General features: G+C 36.6%; 1 protein-coding gene across 2 annotated transcripts in view; it reads left to right on the top strand.

The window, feature by feature from the left end:
* Positions 1-16,636, top strand: part of CWF19L2 (CWF19 like cell cycle control factor 2) — a 68,629-nt gene that overhangs the window by 15,071 nt on the left and 36,922 nt on the right. For both annotated transcript variants that reach the window (XM_039564329.1, XM_010400576.4), the window contains exons 4-10: positions 355-462; positions 2,769-2,888; positions 4,046-4,139; positions 5,289-5,404; positions 5,693-6,417; positions 12,337-12,430; positions 15,329-15,418. In XM_039564329.1, the coding sequence (XP_039420263.1) occupies positions 355-462; positions 2,769-2,888; positions 4,046-4,139; positions 5,289-5,404; positions 5,693-6,417; positions 12,337-12,430; positions 15,329-15,418 (1,347 nt within the window). The remainder of the gene's footprint in view (positions 1-354; positions 463-2,768; positions 2,889-4,045; positions 4,140-5,288; positions 5,405-5,692; positions 6,418-12,336; positions 12,431-15,328; positions 15,419-16,636) is intronic.

The following is a 16,636-nucleotide window of genomic DNA, read 5'->3' as shown; positions in this document are numbered from 1 at the left end:
AACATACTTAGTAATGAATTTAGATTTTTTAAAATTTTGTTTTTGTTATGTCATAAACGCAATTGGTTTTCATTTTAGCAGAGTTATGCACATAAACTGCCAGTATGAGCTAGTGTTGCATACTGTGATGTGCTCATGAAGTGTGGTGGAGTGTTCGGATCATGAAGAAACAATCTTCTGTGGGAATATCAATATTCTGGTTTTATTATCAGTATTTTTAAATATTAAACAGTATTATATTAATAATGCTAATCAGCATTTATTTTAATTATCAATATAATTTTAAGTATTGCATGTTATCAAGTAGGGTGTTAAGGTATTATTTTTATTCTTTACATTAAACTCTCTTTTTAGGATTCTTCAGTTGAATGGGTTGAGTCAAATGTGTCACAGTCAGATGACACAGAAAAGGCTTGGAAGATCAACAAGCAACCAGATGCTGCAAAAGAGCCTTCCCTGCAGGTGAGCAGGCTCACAGCTACTCCAGAGATAAAAGTTTGTGAAACGTGCTTAGGTTTCTTGGGAGCTCTTTTGCAGGGTGTTGAGCAAAACCTATTTTACAGACAAATGTCTTTGTTTAGCTGGGTAAATGCTACTTTTCATTGATTGGAAGACTTCTCTACCTAATAATCCTTAGTGTTTAACAAGGCACTACTCTTAATGTTGCCCTGCACCAATTCCTTCTATCAGGTTTTGAGGCTCTAACAAGTTAGCTTGATTTTCTTGAAGAGATCATCTTAAAGGTCTCGACTAGACATGTTACTTTTTTCTTCATAATTTTGGTGGCTGTTCTATGATTGAATAAATTTTTGCCTCTATGGTGCTTAAACAGATACAAGAAAGAGAGATGTAGAACTTTTCAGCAATAGTACTTATGACATCAGTGCCTCTTTTGGTCTTCCTAGGTGAATTCTGAGCTCAGTGAGCAGTATTTATTCTAGAAAATGTAATACTGTAATGTAGTACTGAAATGAACTGTGGTGATTTTAGAAACAAGTGTAGCCATATACCATGATATCCTTAGTCATGTGAAAATGATTTTTAATTTAGTGTCTCAATTTTTTTCTTCTGAAAAATGTCCCTGCTTTTCATTCTGAATTTGTACATCTTGTTAGGAGAAATAAAAAGGGTCTCTCAATTCTATCTTGGAAAAGTATAAAGTATGAAGTAATGTCTTGATAATTTATACTGCAAAACCATTTTGTTTTCAAGCGTTGTTTTTGTATGATGTGTTTCCTAGGCTTGTGTGGTTTTGGATAAAGAATGTGCTTTTGACAGAAATTTCATGGTCATCCCTACATTATGTTTTTTGTCCCACGTAATGAAGAGCTCTTGGAGCACATAAATCCATATCCTGTTGGATTAAACTAAATTAGAAGAAGTGTTCTCAAAGCACACCTAAGGTGCTCTATGTGACCCATCTTGGACTAGTCCAGAGTGCTTACTTAAAAAAAAAAAGGAAAGACAGAAACAAAAATCTCCAAACCACAGATTTGAAGCCTAAATAGAAGACAGAGTCAGGCTTTTTTCAGTAGTGCCCAGAGACAGAACCAGAGGCAATGAGCAGGAATTACAGGATGTTGCTTCTGAACATCAGGAAACATTGTTTTATCACAAGGGTGATCAGGCACTGGCTCACGTTACCTGGAGAGGTTGTGGAATCTCCATCCCTGCATATATTTACAAGCCATCTGGACATGATCCTGGGCAACTGGCCCTAGGTGACCCTGCTTGAGTGGGGGTTTGGACCAGATGACTGCCAGAGGTCCCGTGCACATCCACATTTGTTGATGCAGATAGCTTGCTGATTTGGACATAGATATTATTGAATCACTTGAAGATAGATAATTTTTCAGTTCCTTCTCTTTCTTGGAGGAGATCTGAGAAATTGAATGTTGTGTTTCACCTCTGAAATTCTCTGGCATGTTGCCTAACATAATTTTTAAGTAACAGAGAGAAAGTGACATATAGCATCTGTTCAGATTGACAACTCAGACTTGAACTCTGTTGAAGATAGGAAGATTCTTCTGCAAGGACATGTTTCAGAATAGATGTAATCTTGTCATTTTGGTTGCCATACTAGAATTACAGAATTGCTCCAAATACTTGTCTTTATAGAGTAATTGCTTACAATGTGTATGTCACTGCTTGCTTTTGAGGCTTCAGGTTTTACCTGTATAAAGGTAGTAGATATATCTAGGCTTTTAATGTGCTGCTTTTCTTTAGACTAGTCCTCATTTTTAAGATCTCCTTGCTCTGGCTTAGGTTTTGTAGGTGCAGTTTTCTAGCTGTTGTTGTGGGTAGAGTTCACAGAATTTAGATGTGGAACTGTTGAATATGAGAGTGCAGTTAGTGCCTGGATATCTGAGGTATGAACTATGCTCAGGTACTGATCACAGATTTTCTATACAGCAGAAGAAATGTAAGAGATCATGAGATTAGAATTAGCAAAATGATTTGTACAGTATTTGTTTATACTAATAATTAGCATTCTGTACAATCTGCATGTTTACTAATGTCTTAAATACCATTGTAAATATGTATTTCATATTACAGGGAGACACAAAATCTGTTTGAGTATTAAAAAACTGGAAGATTAGGGTTCTTAAAATCATGTTTGCTTTTCACTGAAGTATTTCATATGCGTTTGTAGAACCTATACTGTTTATTGTCAGCAACATTTGTCAGTAGTTGCACTGGTTTGGTTTGTACATAAGCCATGTTTTTGTTGGAATTATGAACACTAATTCTTTGTGTTTATTTTAAAGAGAGAAGAATGGATGAATTTAAACTTCATGTCATTGAAAACAACATCAGTAGCAGCTGTCAAAGGTGAAAGACACAAAGAAAAAGTATTGGAACGACAGAAAGCTCAAGAACTTCAGCAGGTAGGAGGAATTAATATCTTAATTTTTATCTGCATTTTACTAAATTTTGTGTCATGTATAAACTAATAAATTGGTTCGAATATGTAAGTCTTTATTATTAAAACTAATGCCTGATAATTGGTAAAGTGGTAATGAATTTAATTAAATTGGTGCTTGGATGGAAGGTTTCATACTTCAGGCTTATCTTGTGGAGAAAAGCCTTTTAACTATCTTCTAGGTAAGGAGAAAGTTACTTTTGTTAGTACTAAGTTCTGTTAGTAACAATGACAGGCTGTTGGTCTGGCCTTCTCTGTGGTGTGTAAAAGGAGCACCATTGGTTCGTGTGATAAAGTTCACTTAAGTTACTGTGTTAAAGTGTATGGTGCTGAGGCTTGTTTTTTCCTAAAGAAAGAACTCAGAGCAATTGTTGTGCCTTTCATGTTTCAGTTGTTGGTGAACACAGGAGTGACTCAGGGTCTGGCTGGAGAAGGGGTTGCTGTCATTGAATTAATTCTGTTTACATACAGTTGATGGCTCCTTCATTTGTTCATTCACTTCCTTAGATGCAATGTAGTAGTCTGATCTGAAAAGATAATTACTGATCACTAGCTAATATTTCCTTGTCCTCATACCTCACAGTGGGCTGTTTGTTGCTATTAGGTTTTCCAGTTGGCTGTGTTGTGTCTGGGAACCAGGTTGACCTGGATCACTGTTCTTGTGTAGTATGCAGAGCCTTGGTTATTGTCTTTTGACAAGGGATTAATACTTCAAACATTTTTTTCTCCGCATGATTTTTTTTTCCTGAATGTTATTTCAGAGGTGTTGGAGGACCGTTTAATGTGGACATCTTAAATCACTAGAATGTCAGCATGTATTAAATGGTTAATGACAATTTATATGTGTTCTTAATCCTAGGAAAGTATGATTTCTATAGACTCTCCCACCCAACTACTTGCTGTCCATGCAGGTTTATACCTCCTGTGTTTTCTACACCAGAGTGTCTGCTTTTCCTTTGGTCCCCAAAACAGTGTGTACAACAGGTGCTTAGGCCATGAAAGTGGTGGTGATGAATTGACAATATAATACAGACTTCACACACAAGTCTTTCAAAATTTATCAGATATTCTATAAAATATGAACCATATGCTATGCACACATTAAAATTATTTCTGGTTTAGGCCATGCTGTCTGAGAGAGAACTCAATCCCTATTGGAAAGACGGTGGTACAGGTTTGCCACCAGAGAAGGATGAAGAAACTTCAGTTAAGAAAGGTAAACAGCAACTTTTAGTAATAATCTTAAATTTCTGTCTCTAGTTTCTGTTCTCTGTGTTGCTAACAAATTACTCTTCGTATTGTTGTAACAGAGTTATGAATAATATATGTATTAATATATGTAATAAAGTAAAATTTGGATGAAAATTCCATAGTGAATATTGGGTTAGTATCATAGTACATTGTTTTGCAGAATTTCTCTTCACTGGTTTTTAATCTTGAGTAGTTTGACCTTCAATATCCTTACAGAAATTCTCCATTTTGAACTAATTAAAGAAAAGCATGATTTAACCAAGACAAGATAAATTGTTGTCAATTAATTTGGTTCCTTTCATTCCATTGCACAAATTATAGTTTTAAAGTATTCACCCACAGAAGGCTGAGTCACATCAAAATGAAGTACATTACAGATGCAGTTTGTGAAAAATATTATTTCTCTAGCCTTTTCACTTTTTTCCTTACCCTGGGTTATCCTGCCCATTTCCAGCAAACACAGTAATAAAAAGCTTTTTCGTAATGTCATGAAACATTTATTATGTGATAAGAAGGGTCTTTGTATTCTGTCAGCAGGAAAGAGTGGGGTCTGTGGCTTTTTGAGAGCCTTTCCCTGTGGAAAGTCTGTCCCAGAAACCATTAGCCTCATGCCCACTTTTGGGAGTCACAGAGATCAGCGATCTGTAAGAGATGACAGGCATCAGCAAGTGTGTGTTCAGAATGGTAGGACCTCTGCTAGCTTCTCACATGGGAAACAGTAGGTTACTCATTCAATTTCTGAGAAAGGCAGTTCACTTGTTTGTGTGTAAGGGGTATGCCCGAGGATGGACACAGATGGAAACAACAGGAAGGTTCTTTAATGTCATAAAGAAACTCTACAACTTCTCATCTGCCACTCCTGTCTTGGAAACTTCTTGTGTTCTATGATAAACTAGAGAAGCTTAAATTAAATCAGTGGATTGCTGAGGTATAACCGGCATTAACTAATGAAAATATGTGATTGTATTTGTATATTAAGTCTGTTTTTCTTTTGCACTCCTTCAATTTTTGCAATAAGTTTAGGTGAAGCTTTAATGTCACATACAGAGTAAGGATAAATAGGAATAATTACTTGAGATGTGAAACTACAATCTCTCATTGTTTTCTACTTTAGTTACAGTGGTAGAAGATGCTGGATTAAGTTGGCTGCGAAAATCATACCAAAGGATGAAGGAGCAGGCTGAGAGAGAGAAACGAAATTTTGAGGAAATTGTAGCTGAGAGATATGGGGTAAGGATCTTCAGTTAAATTTTCTTCATACTAATAGATGCTTGGAAAAGGTTACTTTCATATAAAGGCACAAGTACTTAATGTGTAGTCTAAGACATGTGAAAAGAAGCAGGAAAAAACAGCCTCTGAAGCTTCTCTCAAGTGATGAAGGGTTTAAAGCTACCCAGCCTTTAATATATTTTTCTTATTAAATGTTTTTAATATATGGGATCCTATAGCAGATTTAAAATACTTACACAATACCCCAAGGCCTTAAAAGTGGTATGACTTTTTTATTCTTTCCTTTAGTCAGTGGAGGTATTTCAGTCACGATTAGAAGAAGCTGAAAAAGCTGCATCCAAAACGGAAAATTATCATAGAAGTGGAAGATGGAAGAAGACTGACTATTCAGAAAGTGAGAAAGAGAAGAAAGAGAGGAAAGAACAGCATATTGAAAAAGCGGCCCGAGATGAAGATGGTAAAAACAGAAACACATTTGGGAGCTATTGGGAGAAGTATGGCAAGGGGTGGGCACAGGAAGACAAGGGTTACAAAAGAGATGCATCAAGAGCAGACCAGGAACGTGGACACAGTAGAATGGACTCAGTATTAAGGGGCTACAGCTCCAAAGCAGAAAAATACTCCAGTGAAAAACGAAATCAGGAAAAGAGTTCATCTCTAAGCAACATGAAACACAAATTTTTGAAACCCTCTGAAGATGATTTATCACCTTACAGTGCACCCAGAGACTCCAAGTCCCAGCACTCCTCTTCCAATCTGTCAGCTCATAGCTCCTTGAGCAGCCGTTTCCAGAAACCTGGTGAGGATACTGCACTGTGGACCAGAACACACACAGAAGATAGCAATGAGAAATTAATACCTGATCAAAAATCATCAGGTACTAGGGAACAAATTGATGACAAAAGCTGGAAAAGAGCTCCAAGTGACGAAAAAGAGAGGTCACGACAGGAGCACACAAGCAATACCTCTGAGAAGAAACAGATTTTATCTGACAGTAAAACATCATCCTCTAGGTATTTTATGAACATCTTTACTTGGTTTTTATTTGCTGTATTTTTCATGGCAAAATGTAACAGAAGCTCTGTCTTGTTTTTGACAGTATAAGCACTGATCATACCACATCTCTTCAGTTTGTAGGAGTCAGACTCCAGCTAAGGGCAGCTGGAAGAAGTTAAGCAGAAGTAGTGAACATCCCCTACCTGACCTATCTCCTCAGCAGATTTGAGAATTGCTGATGATAGGTTATTTTCTGCTTCTAATGTTAGTTCACGCTGCAGTAAAATTGGCCTCTTAGGCAAAAAACCCTGCAAAATATCTTAACAATCATTGAATTTATAAAATGCAATCTTGAAATGTTAGGAAATGCTGACTAAAAACTGGAATAATTAATACAGCAGGGATAGGTTTGCCACTTGTGAGATGAGCTCATATGCTAAAGTAGTAGCATATGAAAAACAGTAGAAGGTATTGATTAGAAAGTGTATTTTCTATGGTGAAGAGGAAGCATTAATAGGAGTGGAAGGGAAACACACACTTAATAGGCAGCAGCAATTTAATTTTCTGTGATTGGCTTTTGTGAGAGACAGCAGAGAGGTGGTCAGACAACTAAGTTGTGGAGAACTGACCTTTTGCTCTGCTCAAGGCCTCCTGTTCTCCAGTATTAGCAACTTGCTGGCTCTTCCAGTGATTTGACTAGTGTGGTTATTAGTATGAATCCTTTCTTTCATATCTTTCCAATAATTTGTAGGCATGTGCAAAAATATTTTAGAGTCAGATTTTATTTAATTGCTTGGGAACGCTGAACAAGTAAATATTCTTGGTTGGAGTATGTAAGAAGAATGATATGGTTTGATTGAAAAAAGCATTTGATAAAATATGATCAAATATAACTCCTTTCTTACATGCTTATGTCAGTTATTTGCAGAAAAAACTTCTTATAGTGGGGTTATGAAGTATTTATTTTATTTATAATTGTTCCTACATGTACTACTTATATATCTCAATGTGTATTTCCAAAGAAAAAGTGTACATTAATCAGTACTGCATGGCTAACCAGAAACAAGCATCTTAGTCTATACAGTTTTTTATATTTTGTATGTTGGGTATTTTTTCCAGCTTTCACTTGCACTTTGGTGGAAGCCAATTAAATTTAAATTTTCATTGATAGCAAAAGTATAAATTATTTGCATGATGTCCACTTAATCTATTTCTTTTTTTAAAGCATGAGCTTGAGTATATGTCATGGCAGGAATAGTTCCAAAATCGGGTATGACTAGTTTGTACACACTATGGAAAGTCCCATTCCTAAGTGTTTGTCATGTCTTGTTTTGTTGTTTATTTTATTGTTTGCCTAGGTGCTGTTTTGCTGGAAAATAAGAAGTATATTTTTACAGTTGTTTTAGTTACTCTGAAGAAATGATCTGATAGCATTAAAACTTTGATGCATGAGACATTATTAGACATTCAAATTTAGTGATTCTTTTTCTTCTCCTATGTATTGCCCCAATAGTTATTGCACTGAAGTGCCTGGGGTTTACCAGTTAAATGCACTTTGTAAACTTCTGGTTAGAATAATCCATGGTGTGTCTGAAGTGAAGCCTATGAGACTTCCTCACCTCTTGAGTCTTGGATTGTTCATGACTTTGTTCAGGTACAAGGTCTGAACAATCCACAGTTGTTTTCCACCTTCCTTTGTGGGGTGTGAATGGGGATGGGGCAGAAGGTGTGGAGCTGGTTGTTGCTTTGTGTGTGTGGTGTGTTGAGCCCAGCAAGCAGCTAAGCATGTCCCAGCTGCTTGCTCATTCTCACTCCTGCAGAGGGAAACCAGAAGAGCAAAAGGGAGAAAAACTCATTATTGGATAAAGGCAATTTAACGAGTGAAGGAAAGGAACAACATGTGATGCAAAGGTAGTCAGTCACTCTCCAGCTCCCATGAGCAGACTGATGCCCAACCAGTCTTTGAGCAGCAGCTACTTTGGAAAGACTGCTCTCTCCAGGTTTTTTTTGCTGGGCATGATGTTATGTAGCATGGGCTAGCCCTTTGACCAGTTTGACTGTCCTGGCTGTGAGCCCTCCCAAAGCCTCTCCGCCCTCCAGCCTGCTTGCTGGGGGTGCACAGTGAGAACCAAGAAAGCCTTGAGGCTGTGTAAGCACTGTTCAGCAACAGCCAAAACACTGGTGTGTTATCAGGACTGTCTCCAGAGAAATCCAAAGCACAGCACCATAGGGGCTGCTGGTCACAAATGAGTGGTTTAGAGTTGCTCAAAGAGTCACCATCTAAGGTATTAGCAAAAGTGGTTTTAATATAAATCTATAAAAGTCATAAAAATGAGACTTAACCAAGTTTGGTGGTAAGGTTCACTCTATTATTTACTACATGGATGAAACATCTAAAGGAAAACTGAGTTAAAATTGATTTAGAGTGTTTTACGCAGAGTCTGAAGACACAAAAGGGTGAGGGGGACCCTTCCATTGAGTCACAAGGTTCTGAGTGGACCCTTGCTTTCTAAACTCCGGGTGTAGCTTAGGTGTGGCTAGGTCAATCTTTGTCTCAGACTTGATCAACAGTTTATATCTCAAGGATTACATCTGTAATTAATTAGGATCACCTGAAGAACCACTGTCCAAGGTATCAGAAAGAGGTGATCTCAGTATGATGTTGTAAAAGTGTTAGTTCACCACAGGTGAAATTTTTACATGGCTTCTGATATAGCAGCAGTCTGAACTTTATTTACAGTTTTAAGATGAATCACAAGGTTTTATCAGTACTTAATTATTGACTAATTTAACATTTGCATAGTGAGTCAATAGGATTTACTACAATCACAAGAGTGACAATTATAGATCTGAGATTGTAACATTCATACTCGCTGTAAGGTATCTTAATTCACACATGCTTGCACATGGACAAAAAGAGATATATAGGGATAGATGTGTGTAAACGTATAAAAATATATGTATGTGAATATATAAAAAATGCCTGTTAAGAGTTCCTCTTGAGTTCAGTGAAATACTTCAAATGTATTGGAATTTATCAACGAGCAGGAGTTGAGTCTCAAGGAGTGGAGGGTTTCAGCCCAGGCCCCCTTTTCAGCTTTCTGTGATGGTGCTCTAATCCTTGCAAACTGGGGAATTGGTGTGTTCTTAGAGGTGTCCCACTCAGTGTGATGCTGGCACAGCCCACTTTGGTCTAGGAGAGCTCAGAGGGCCTCACAAAGCACCGCTCTTTCTGGGGTCACCACATGCTGGGCTTCAGTCATCAGTAAATTTCCATCCTGGCCACAGTCTGGCTCAGTCACTGGAATTTAGAAGATTTCAGTGGGAATGGTACTATTCCACTTAGGCTGCGCTTCAGGGGAATAATTTTCAGAGGCTGCCAGGGGCTGACTGATTATTTCTGCATTTGTTCCCCACCGTGGCAGGCACCAGGAGTTCCAGGTGCAGGCAGTGTGCTCCCACCTTAGCCAGGCTAGAGTTTCTGCTACAGTCAAGGGATATTTTACTGCCCAACTCGTTAGCCTACAAAGGCCAAAGCATAAGGGGAATTCCTGGGATTGCAGAGTGGCCTGGGACGGGGAGGGCTAGGCACAGTGTGGAAGAAAATGTACCACCACATTGCTGTGGAAGAAATAAATTCCATCCCATCCAGCCAGACCTAGCAGAATGTGTAATTATGGAGTAGATACCATTGCCTCAGTATTGTTTTCTTGAAAGAAGCAGCTACTCTTTTTCAGTTTGGTTTTTTTTTTTTGGTGAAATAATGGTGATTCTCTTTTTTTAATTGCAGGTACAAAAACCGTACCTTTTTTTTAAACTGCCACTTTTACTAAGCGCAATGCTAATTGTAACCGGACAAAGCTGCAAATTTTGGGAAATGAGATTGTGTGCGGAAGTGGTCTGCTTATTCAAGTTCAAAGAATTCAATTACTATGATAGAAAAGATTATTCTTTTCCTCACAGAAGAGAACTAGACATAGAAACTGTTCAGCTGGTATTTTCTTTCACATGTGTTTTCTGTTCTGGTACTGTTAAACCCAATTGTGCATCTTCTTTGATATTTTAATCATATTTCTTAGCCAATGCAATTACTAAGCTGACTTACTAGTAAAGTGGGGATTACTTAGGCCTGCAAAACCATATAGCCTCTGCTTACTGATATAACTTATTTCCAGGTTCTTCTAAGATGACTCTTAACTCCTGAGATTCTGTGTGTTTGAAATAGTGAATAGCCTGTTTTCCTGTTTCCTTCAGTCAGATGTCCTTGTTTTTTTTTTTTGGTAGAATTTTGTAGAAAATTCTGGCTTTTGGAAGATATCAGGTTTGGATATGTGCCACAGTTATCCGTTGAGAGTAATTTTTAAGCTGCTGCTTTCTTTTTCTTCTTAAAGTTTCAAGACTTGTAATAAAGGTACTCTTTCAGAAGTGTTGTCAGTCACAAAAAGTAAATCATCTTTGAGGTGAAGGCTTGAATTAATAGGTGTTGCTGGTTCAGTTCCTCATCTCTCATGCTGAAAGTATAGCTTTTAAATTTTATCTTTTCTAAAGCACAGAGGACATTTCTTCAGCCTATAAATCAAAGTGTTTGGGACAGTTATGACACAGGTTAATTAAAAGTGCTGATTGGATGTCCAAGGGATCTCCCCAGAGGAAAAGTCCATCAGCTAGTGTTTGCTGGAAGTCACACTTAATAATATGACTGCTTCAGAGTTTAATTTGAGACAAGCTAAAAAGCAAATCAAAACAATGTCTCGAGTCTCAAGAAGTTCAGAGAATGAGTCAAGCACTAGCACCACTTCAAAAAAGCCTATATGAATTAATAAACACCTTTTGTTCCCTTTACTGGAATAGTGTGCCTTGCTTTGAAAGATATAGCTTAAGGAAAAGTGAGAACTTAATCTTTGAATGTTTTGTTTCGGATGAAATTGAAGTAAATTCTGTTGAGTTTTGGGGGTTTGGATTGAGCATCTTGAAATGATCAAAAGCAACTTCGGTAATTTTCGCAGGACGGGGGAGATCTCATGGTTAAAGATGATACCATCTTCAAAGATTTCCCTTTTCTTCAAATATAAATCTCTATTTGATTTCTTCAAATCCTACAGGGTTTAACCATATCAATTAGTGAGTGAATTCTCTCTAACAGCAGGAATGAATATCATAACTGTACTCTTATGTCTCTTTTCTGTTAGATATTTTAGAGTTAGCCGGTTCTGGTCTTTCCTAGGGTTAGCGAACAAATGCCAAACTTATTTGATGCCTCTTTGCAGGATTTCTTGGAGTCCTTATTTAATAAATACCATAAGAACTCACATGCTGAGTTTTTAATATTAAAATTAAGATACAATAGTCTTTATTACCAACTGAGGCTTCTCTAGGGGGGACTTAATATTTTTAAAAATGGTACCAGTTAATTTTCCATGGAAACTCTACTGTATCAGCCATAACATATTCAGATGCAAGGATTGTACTGTGAGCAGGTATAAAATGAGAAAACAAGTAATTTTCAAGAGGGGTAAGGCCATTTGGAAAACAGAATAACTCAGAAATGTCTGATTTTGCAGGAGCTGAGAAGTAAAAGCATGACCAAAGCCAGAAAGAAGAATTAGAGTGGATTGAAATAACTTTCTGTTTTTCTGCTTATACCTGCTGCTGACCCTTGACTGTTTTTTCATGCTGGGAAAATGTTCATAGATAGTGTTTTTCATTTGAATTGATCTCAAAAGTAAAAGGAAACAAACCTCATAAAAATTTTATTCAAGCGCTTTGGTTTCAGAGTCCTTGGCAACTTTGGACCGCATATATTTTTATAATACATCATTTTCAATTATTTTGCCAATAGGAGCATGTGTACTAGTATAGTAGGCTTATCATACTTAATTACACAGGTGAATACTGCACTGTTTTTCTGTGGCTTTAGTGCAGCTGGTGTTTTACAGATCACCAAAGGATGAGCCGCCTCGGGTCCTTAGTGAAGAGGAGATGAACAGACTGGGAGCGAGGATTGTGAAAGCAGAACTCATGGGAGACACGGTAATGTCTGTGAAAAATGGTCATGATTTACTGCAATTTTTCTTTAAAGCTCCAAGTGATTTAATTGTTTGGGGGTTTTTTTTAAAGGGTGTTACTCAAGCAAAGAAAGACTTGCAAAGTTGGGTAGAATTTGAAGATACTGCTTTTACAGTAACTTTTGCTTTAAACGCAATGGTTCATAGACTACAGGGTTCAGGACTCTGGCCTTTGTAGGATAAGCAGCATATCCAAAACCAGTTGTTCTCTGCCATATTTGTAGTATTTATTGTCTTTTTATTTAAAAGGGAGCTGGTGAAAACTACAAAGCTCCCTGTCTATGTTACAAGGTAAGCAGCGTCTGGAGCTTTATTTACTTCATCAGCTTTGTCACAAGTAGTTGCTTGTGGTCCAGAGCTCTGCTGTATAAGTGAGCTTATTAATTATGATATGGAAATTGTAAAACTGAAAGGAACAGCATATGCCATTTCAGCCAGCTCTGCATTGAGAACAGCTGTGGAATGCTTTGTGGTCCTGCCCTGGTTGAGGCTGGTCTGTGGAGCTGGGAGAAGCAGCTGCATATTTAATGGAGTTTGTTTCAGCCAGCTACCTGAAGGAAGAAGACTTTCACTCTTGTGGAACACTAAATTCTGGAATTATATGTGTTTTATTTATTACATTAAACATGGCTATAGTGAGTTAATTCCCTTTAGTAGTACTGTCTGGAAGTTTCTGTTATAACAAGGTCAGAGTCTTGTTAGTTTTTAAGCTGTGTTTTTCAAGTGTTTGGCTCTGAATAGCTGCTCTTAAAAGGAACTATTTTCATATTTTTAGAAGCAAGTGCTATCACTGTGGGCCTTTGTATTTATTTTTTAAGATTAATTTTTACTGCAGCTATTTAGTTTGCCACTTGTAACATAATATTTGCACCAAAATCTGCATCTTTAAGAAATAATAAATAAATATTTATTTATAGTAATATATAAAACATGTTATGTCTCTAAGTGGTAAATTAATATTTCTCAATGGCTGTTGATTCTTTGATTTGTGGAAAGTTTAAGTATGTTTTGTCATTATTGCTGGCCTAGGACGTGGTGCTGACATGGTGTTGATATTTTTTAAAACTCCTATCAGATAATTCAGATTTTGTTAGGAGAAAGTGTCCATTTTATAAATATTTTCTATTCAAACCCATTTTATGTTATGAATTCTTTTCCCACAGACTTTAGACATAGATAGCTTTGAAAGTTTGAACAGCAATACCTTATCTAGAAATCCTGTCCGTTTGAAATGTTATCAGCTTCAAAGGTGAATTAAAAGTCACTTCAAGCAGTGTATTTCCTACTAAGATACAGTGTTAATGATTTAAATAGATGTGTCCATATGTTAATCTGTAGTTTTCCTAATTAATACAAAAAAACATACACTAGTGAGGAAAAATATGTTTATGAATGTAATTATATGATAGGTTTGTGAAGGACTGGTGTAGTCACTTAAGATACTATATTGTTTAATACATTTTCCTGCAGGGAAAAATGATTGAAGCTATCTATACACTAGTTGCTAAAGTACTGGGGAGGGAAGGTTTTCCAGAGACTCTGATGGAAAGCAGAAATCAGTAAACTTTTTTTTTTTTCTAATACTGCTCAGCTTCAATACCATTGCCTAAACAAAACTTTGGGCACAAATCTGGTCTTTTTCTTTTCAACCTGGTAGGAACTGAGTACAAGTAATTTGATGAAAAATATACAGGTTTTCTGTAATTAATTTAATATTCTATAATTTTGTTTTGTTTTGACCCAAATCATGTAGCAGAAACCAGTATTACAATTTTCCTATTATTTTTAAATATCCAGTTTTCTATACATGCACTCTGAATCAGCCTAGTTTAAAAAAAACTAAAACAAAACAACAGTTTAAATAATAAAATAGCTAATATAATATATATAAAATTAAATAGCCTCATGGCATTTTAAATATTTTTCATGGTCTTTCTCTAATCCAATTGAAAATACAATTTGTTTAAAAAAGTTCATCCCCACACACCAGATTAGATGGTTATGTAACAGCATGTCCTGGTGGCTGGAGCTCCAGGTTGGCCATGTGGGCCAAATGAATTCTGAATCTATTTTTTTTACTGATTTGCTGCCTGGTGTTGATCAAGTGACTTAATTTTGGGGCGGCAGGTGTGGGCACGATGGTTGGAGTCCAATCAATGAAAGTGGCAGAGGGGTCGGAGTATAAATGGTTCTATTCCTTACAGGTTGATAGGCTGGCAGTTCTTAGCAATCCAAGATATTCTGAAATTCTTGTATTTATTTAATAGGCAGATGGATAAGGGAACAGGAGCATCAAAACCAATTTGCACAAGAGTGTAAACAGTTCTTATTTTCTACCTCTTGTACATTTTAATTCTCAAAATAAGGTCTTAAGGGCAAGAGTTGGACATGGAGTGTAGAGAGATGTGAAACTCCATAGCAAAAATTTCTGAGAGATATTTTCCTAGACCCATGGAGTGGATGTATGTGTGTAAAGGTGTGTATGTGTGTGTACAAAAAAAAAAGGATATGATGTGTTCAGGCTTCCTTATCTAGCTTCCTATACATAAAACAGTATCTGTGCTTAGTTATGCAAAGCATATATTAATGTAACTTAATAATGTTGAAGAATACTTTTTCTGGTCTTTTTATGGCACTACTTGTTCCTATACTTCAGATGCCTCTATTCTGAGCTTTTTTTTCATGTTCTATCCTATAGAGAGTTGTGTGAATTCTATTGGCATGTTTTCTTTAGTCTTTTGTGTCATTAGAATTTAAAATATTTATCAAAACACAAAAAATGAAATGAAAATTATTTTGATATAAAAGTCTCTTAAAAGTTTAAGATAGTACTCCATTAGTTGAGCTATCACTTTCTTTGAAGGATTTAGCTTCAGAGCTTCAAGCAGAACTTGACAATGCTCGCAAGTTGAGAGAAACTCAAGGACAGATTCCAACAAAGGCTGGCAGAGAGGTAAGTGGAAAAATATTTTTCTTTTCTTTGCACTAACACAATGGTATGATACAGGTAGCAGCTGATTTAGAGAACATCAAATGTACTTAGGAAAATTAGAAGGCGTGACTTCAGGTGAGTAACTGTCCAAATTGAGTTGCACTTTTTGTTGGTAAACAAAACTTTCTCCATTGTACTTTAGCAAATTCAACAGGATTTTTTTTACTCATAGTATTTTCTCAGCAAGGATATATATCTTCCATTAAAAATGAAACTCCTGTGTGCTGGCTGTTAAATAATTTTGCTGTCTCTGAAGAAGCTGGCACTTCAAATGCTATTCCTTTTGAAGGGTGGTATTTAAGAAGCGTAAGAAAGCTTCTTCCATACCAACACTGTTATGTAAGGAAACAGGGTTAATATCTTAAGTTATGAGCTCTGTCCTCATGATGGAGGGGAAACTTTTAGGCAAAAACTAAAATTCTTGTTCAATTTGACACCAATTCTACACTGAAAATTCAGCTGCTAGTGAGTTGAGTTTGAAAAGCCACTAACTTTTTTTTTTTTCCAAAAAGGCTTCATGTCAGACCTCATACACTGACTAGTATTTCTCCAATCTTTAAAATATAAACTGAACTGGAAGATAATGTGTGGCCTCTTGCTGGCTGCCTTGTGACAATAGTACTAAAGTCTCACACCTTGAATTCACAAGAATTTAAAATTACAAAAGCTCTGTGTAGGTAGACTCTGCTTCATTGCAGTGCAGTTCTTTGGCATGTTTTTTGTATATGTAAAAAAAACCCCGAATAAATCGGATTGGAATTGTGTAATTACACAGGAAAAATCCATTCAGATTTTAAAATTGGGAAGTAAAGAGCATGTTGTGGGTGGACACTTACTCCTTAGAAGCTGGGTTATGAATAACAATTTTGGTCAGCCTTGGTCTTAACCATATTCTGATTTTTATCTTCATTTTTAATTAAACCATTTTTACAACCAACAGCATGTAGTCATTGCAAAAGTACCAAATGTAAGTACTTATGAATATGCCTTGCCTGTGCCTCTTTTGTAGCTTCTTCTAGCCTGTATTACGTGGTGTTTGAGTGTCAGCCATCCAGCAGAGCTGACTAAGCCCTGTCTTTGTGATGCCAGGGTAGTCTTACTGGTTTTACAGCTTTGAATTGGTTTTGAACTACTGGGACAGAAGCAGGATGTGTTTGGCACTCCTGTGTATCAAGGGCC

This window comes from Corvus cornix, chromosome 1 (genome assembly GCF_000738735.6).
Source record: "Corvus cornix cornix isolate S_Up_H32 chromosome 1, ASM73873v5, whole genome shotgun sequence".
Lineage (NCBI taxonomy): Eukaryota > Metazoa > Chordata > Aves > Passeriformes > Corvidae > Corvus > Corvus cornix.
This window is presented reverse-complemented; position numbering and strand designations above follow the sequence as displayed.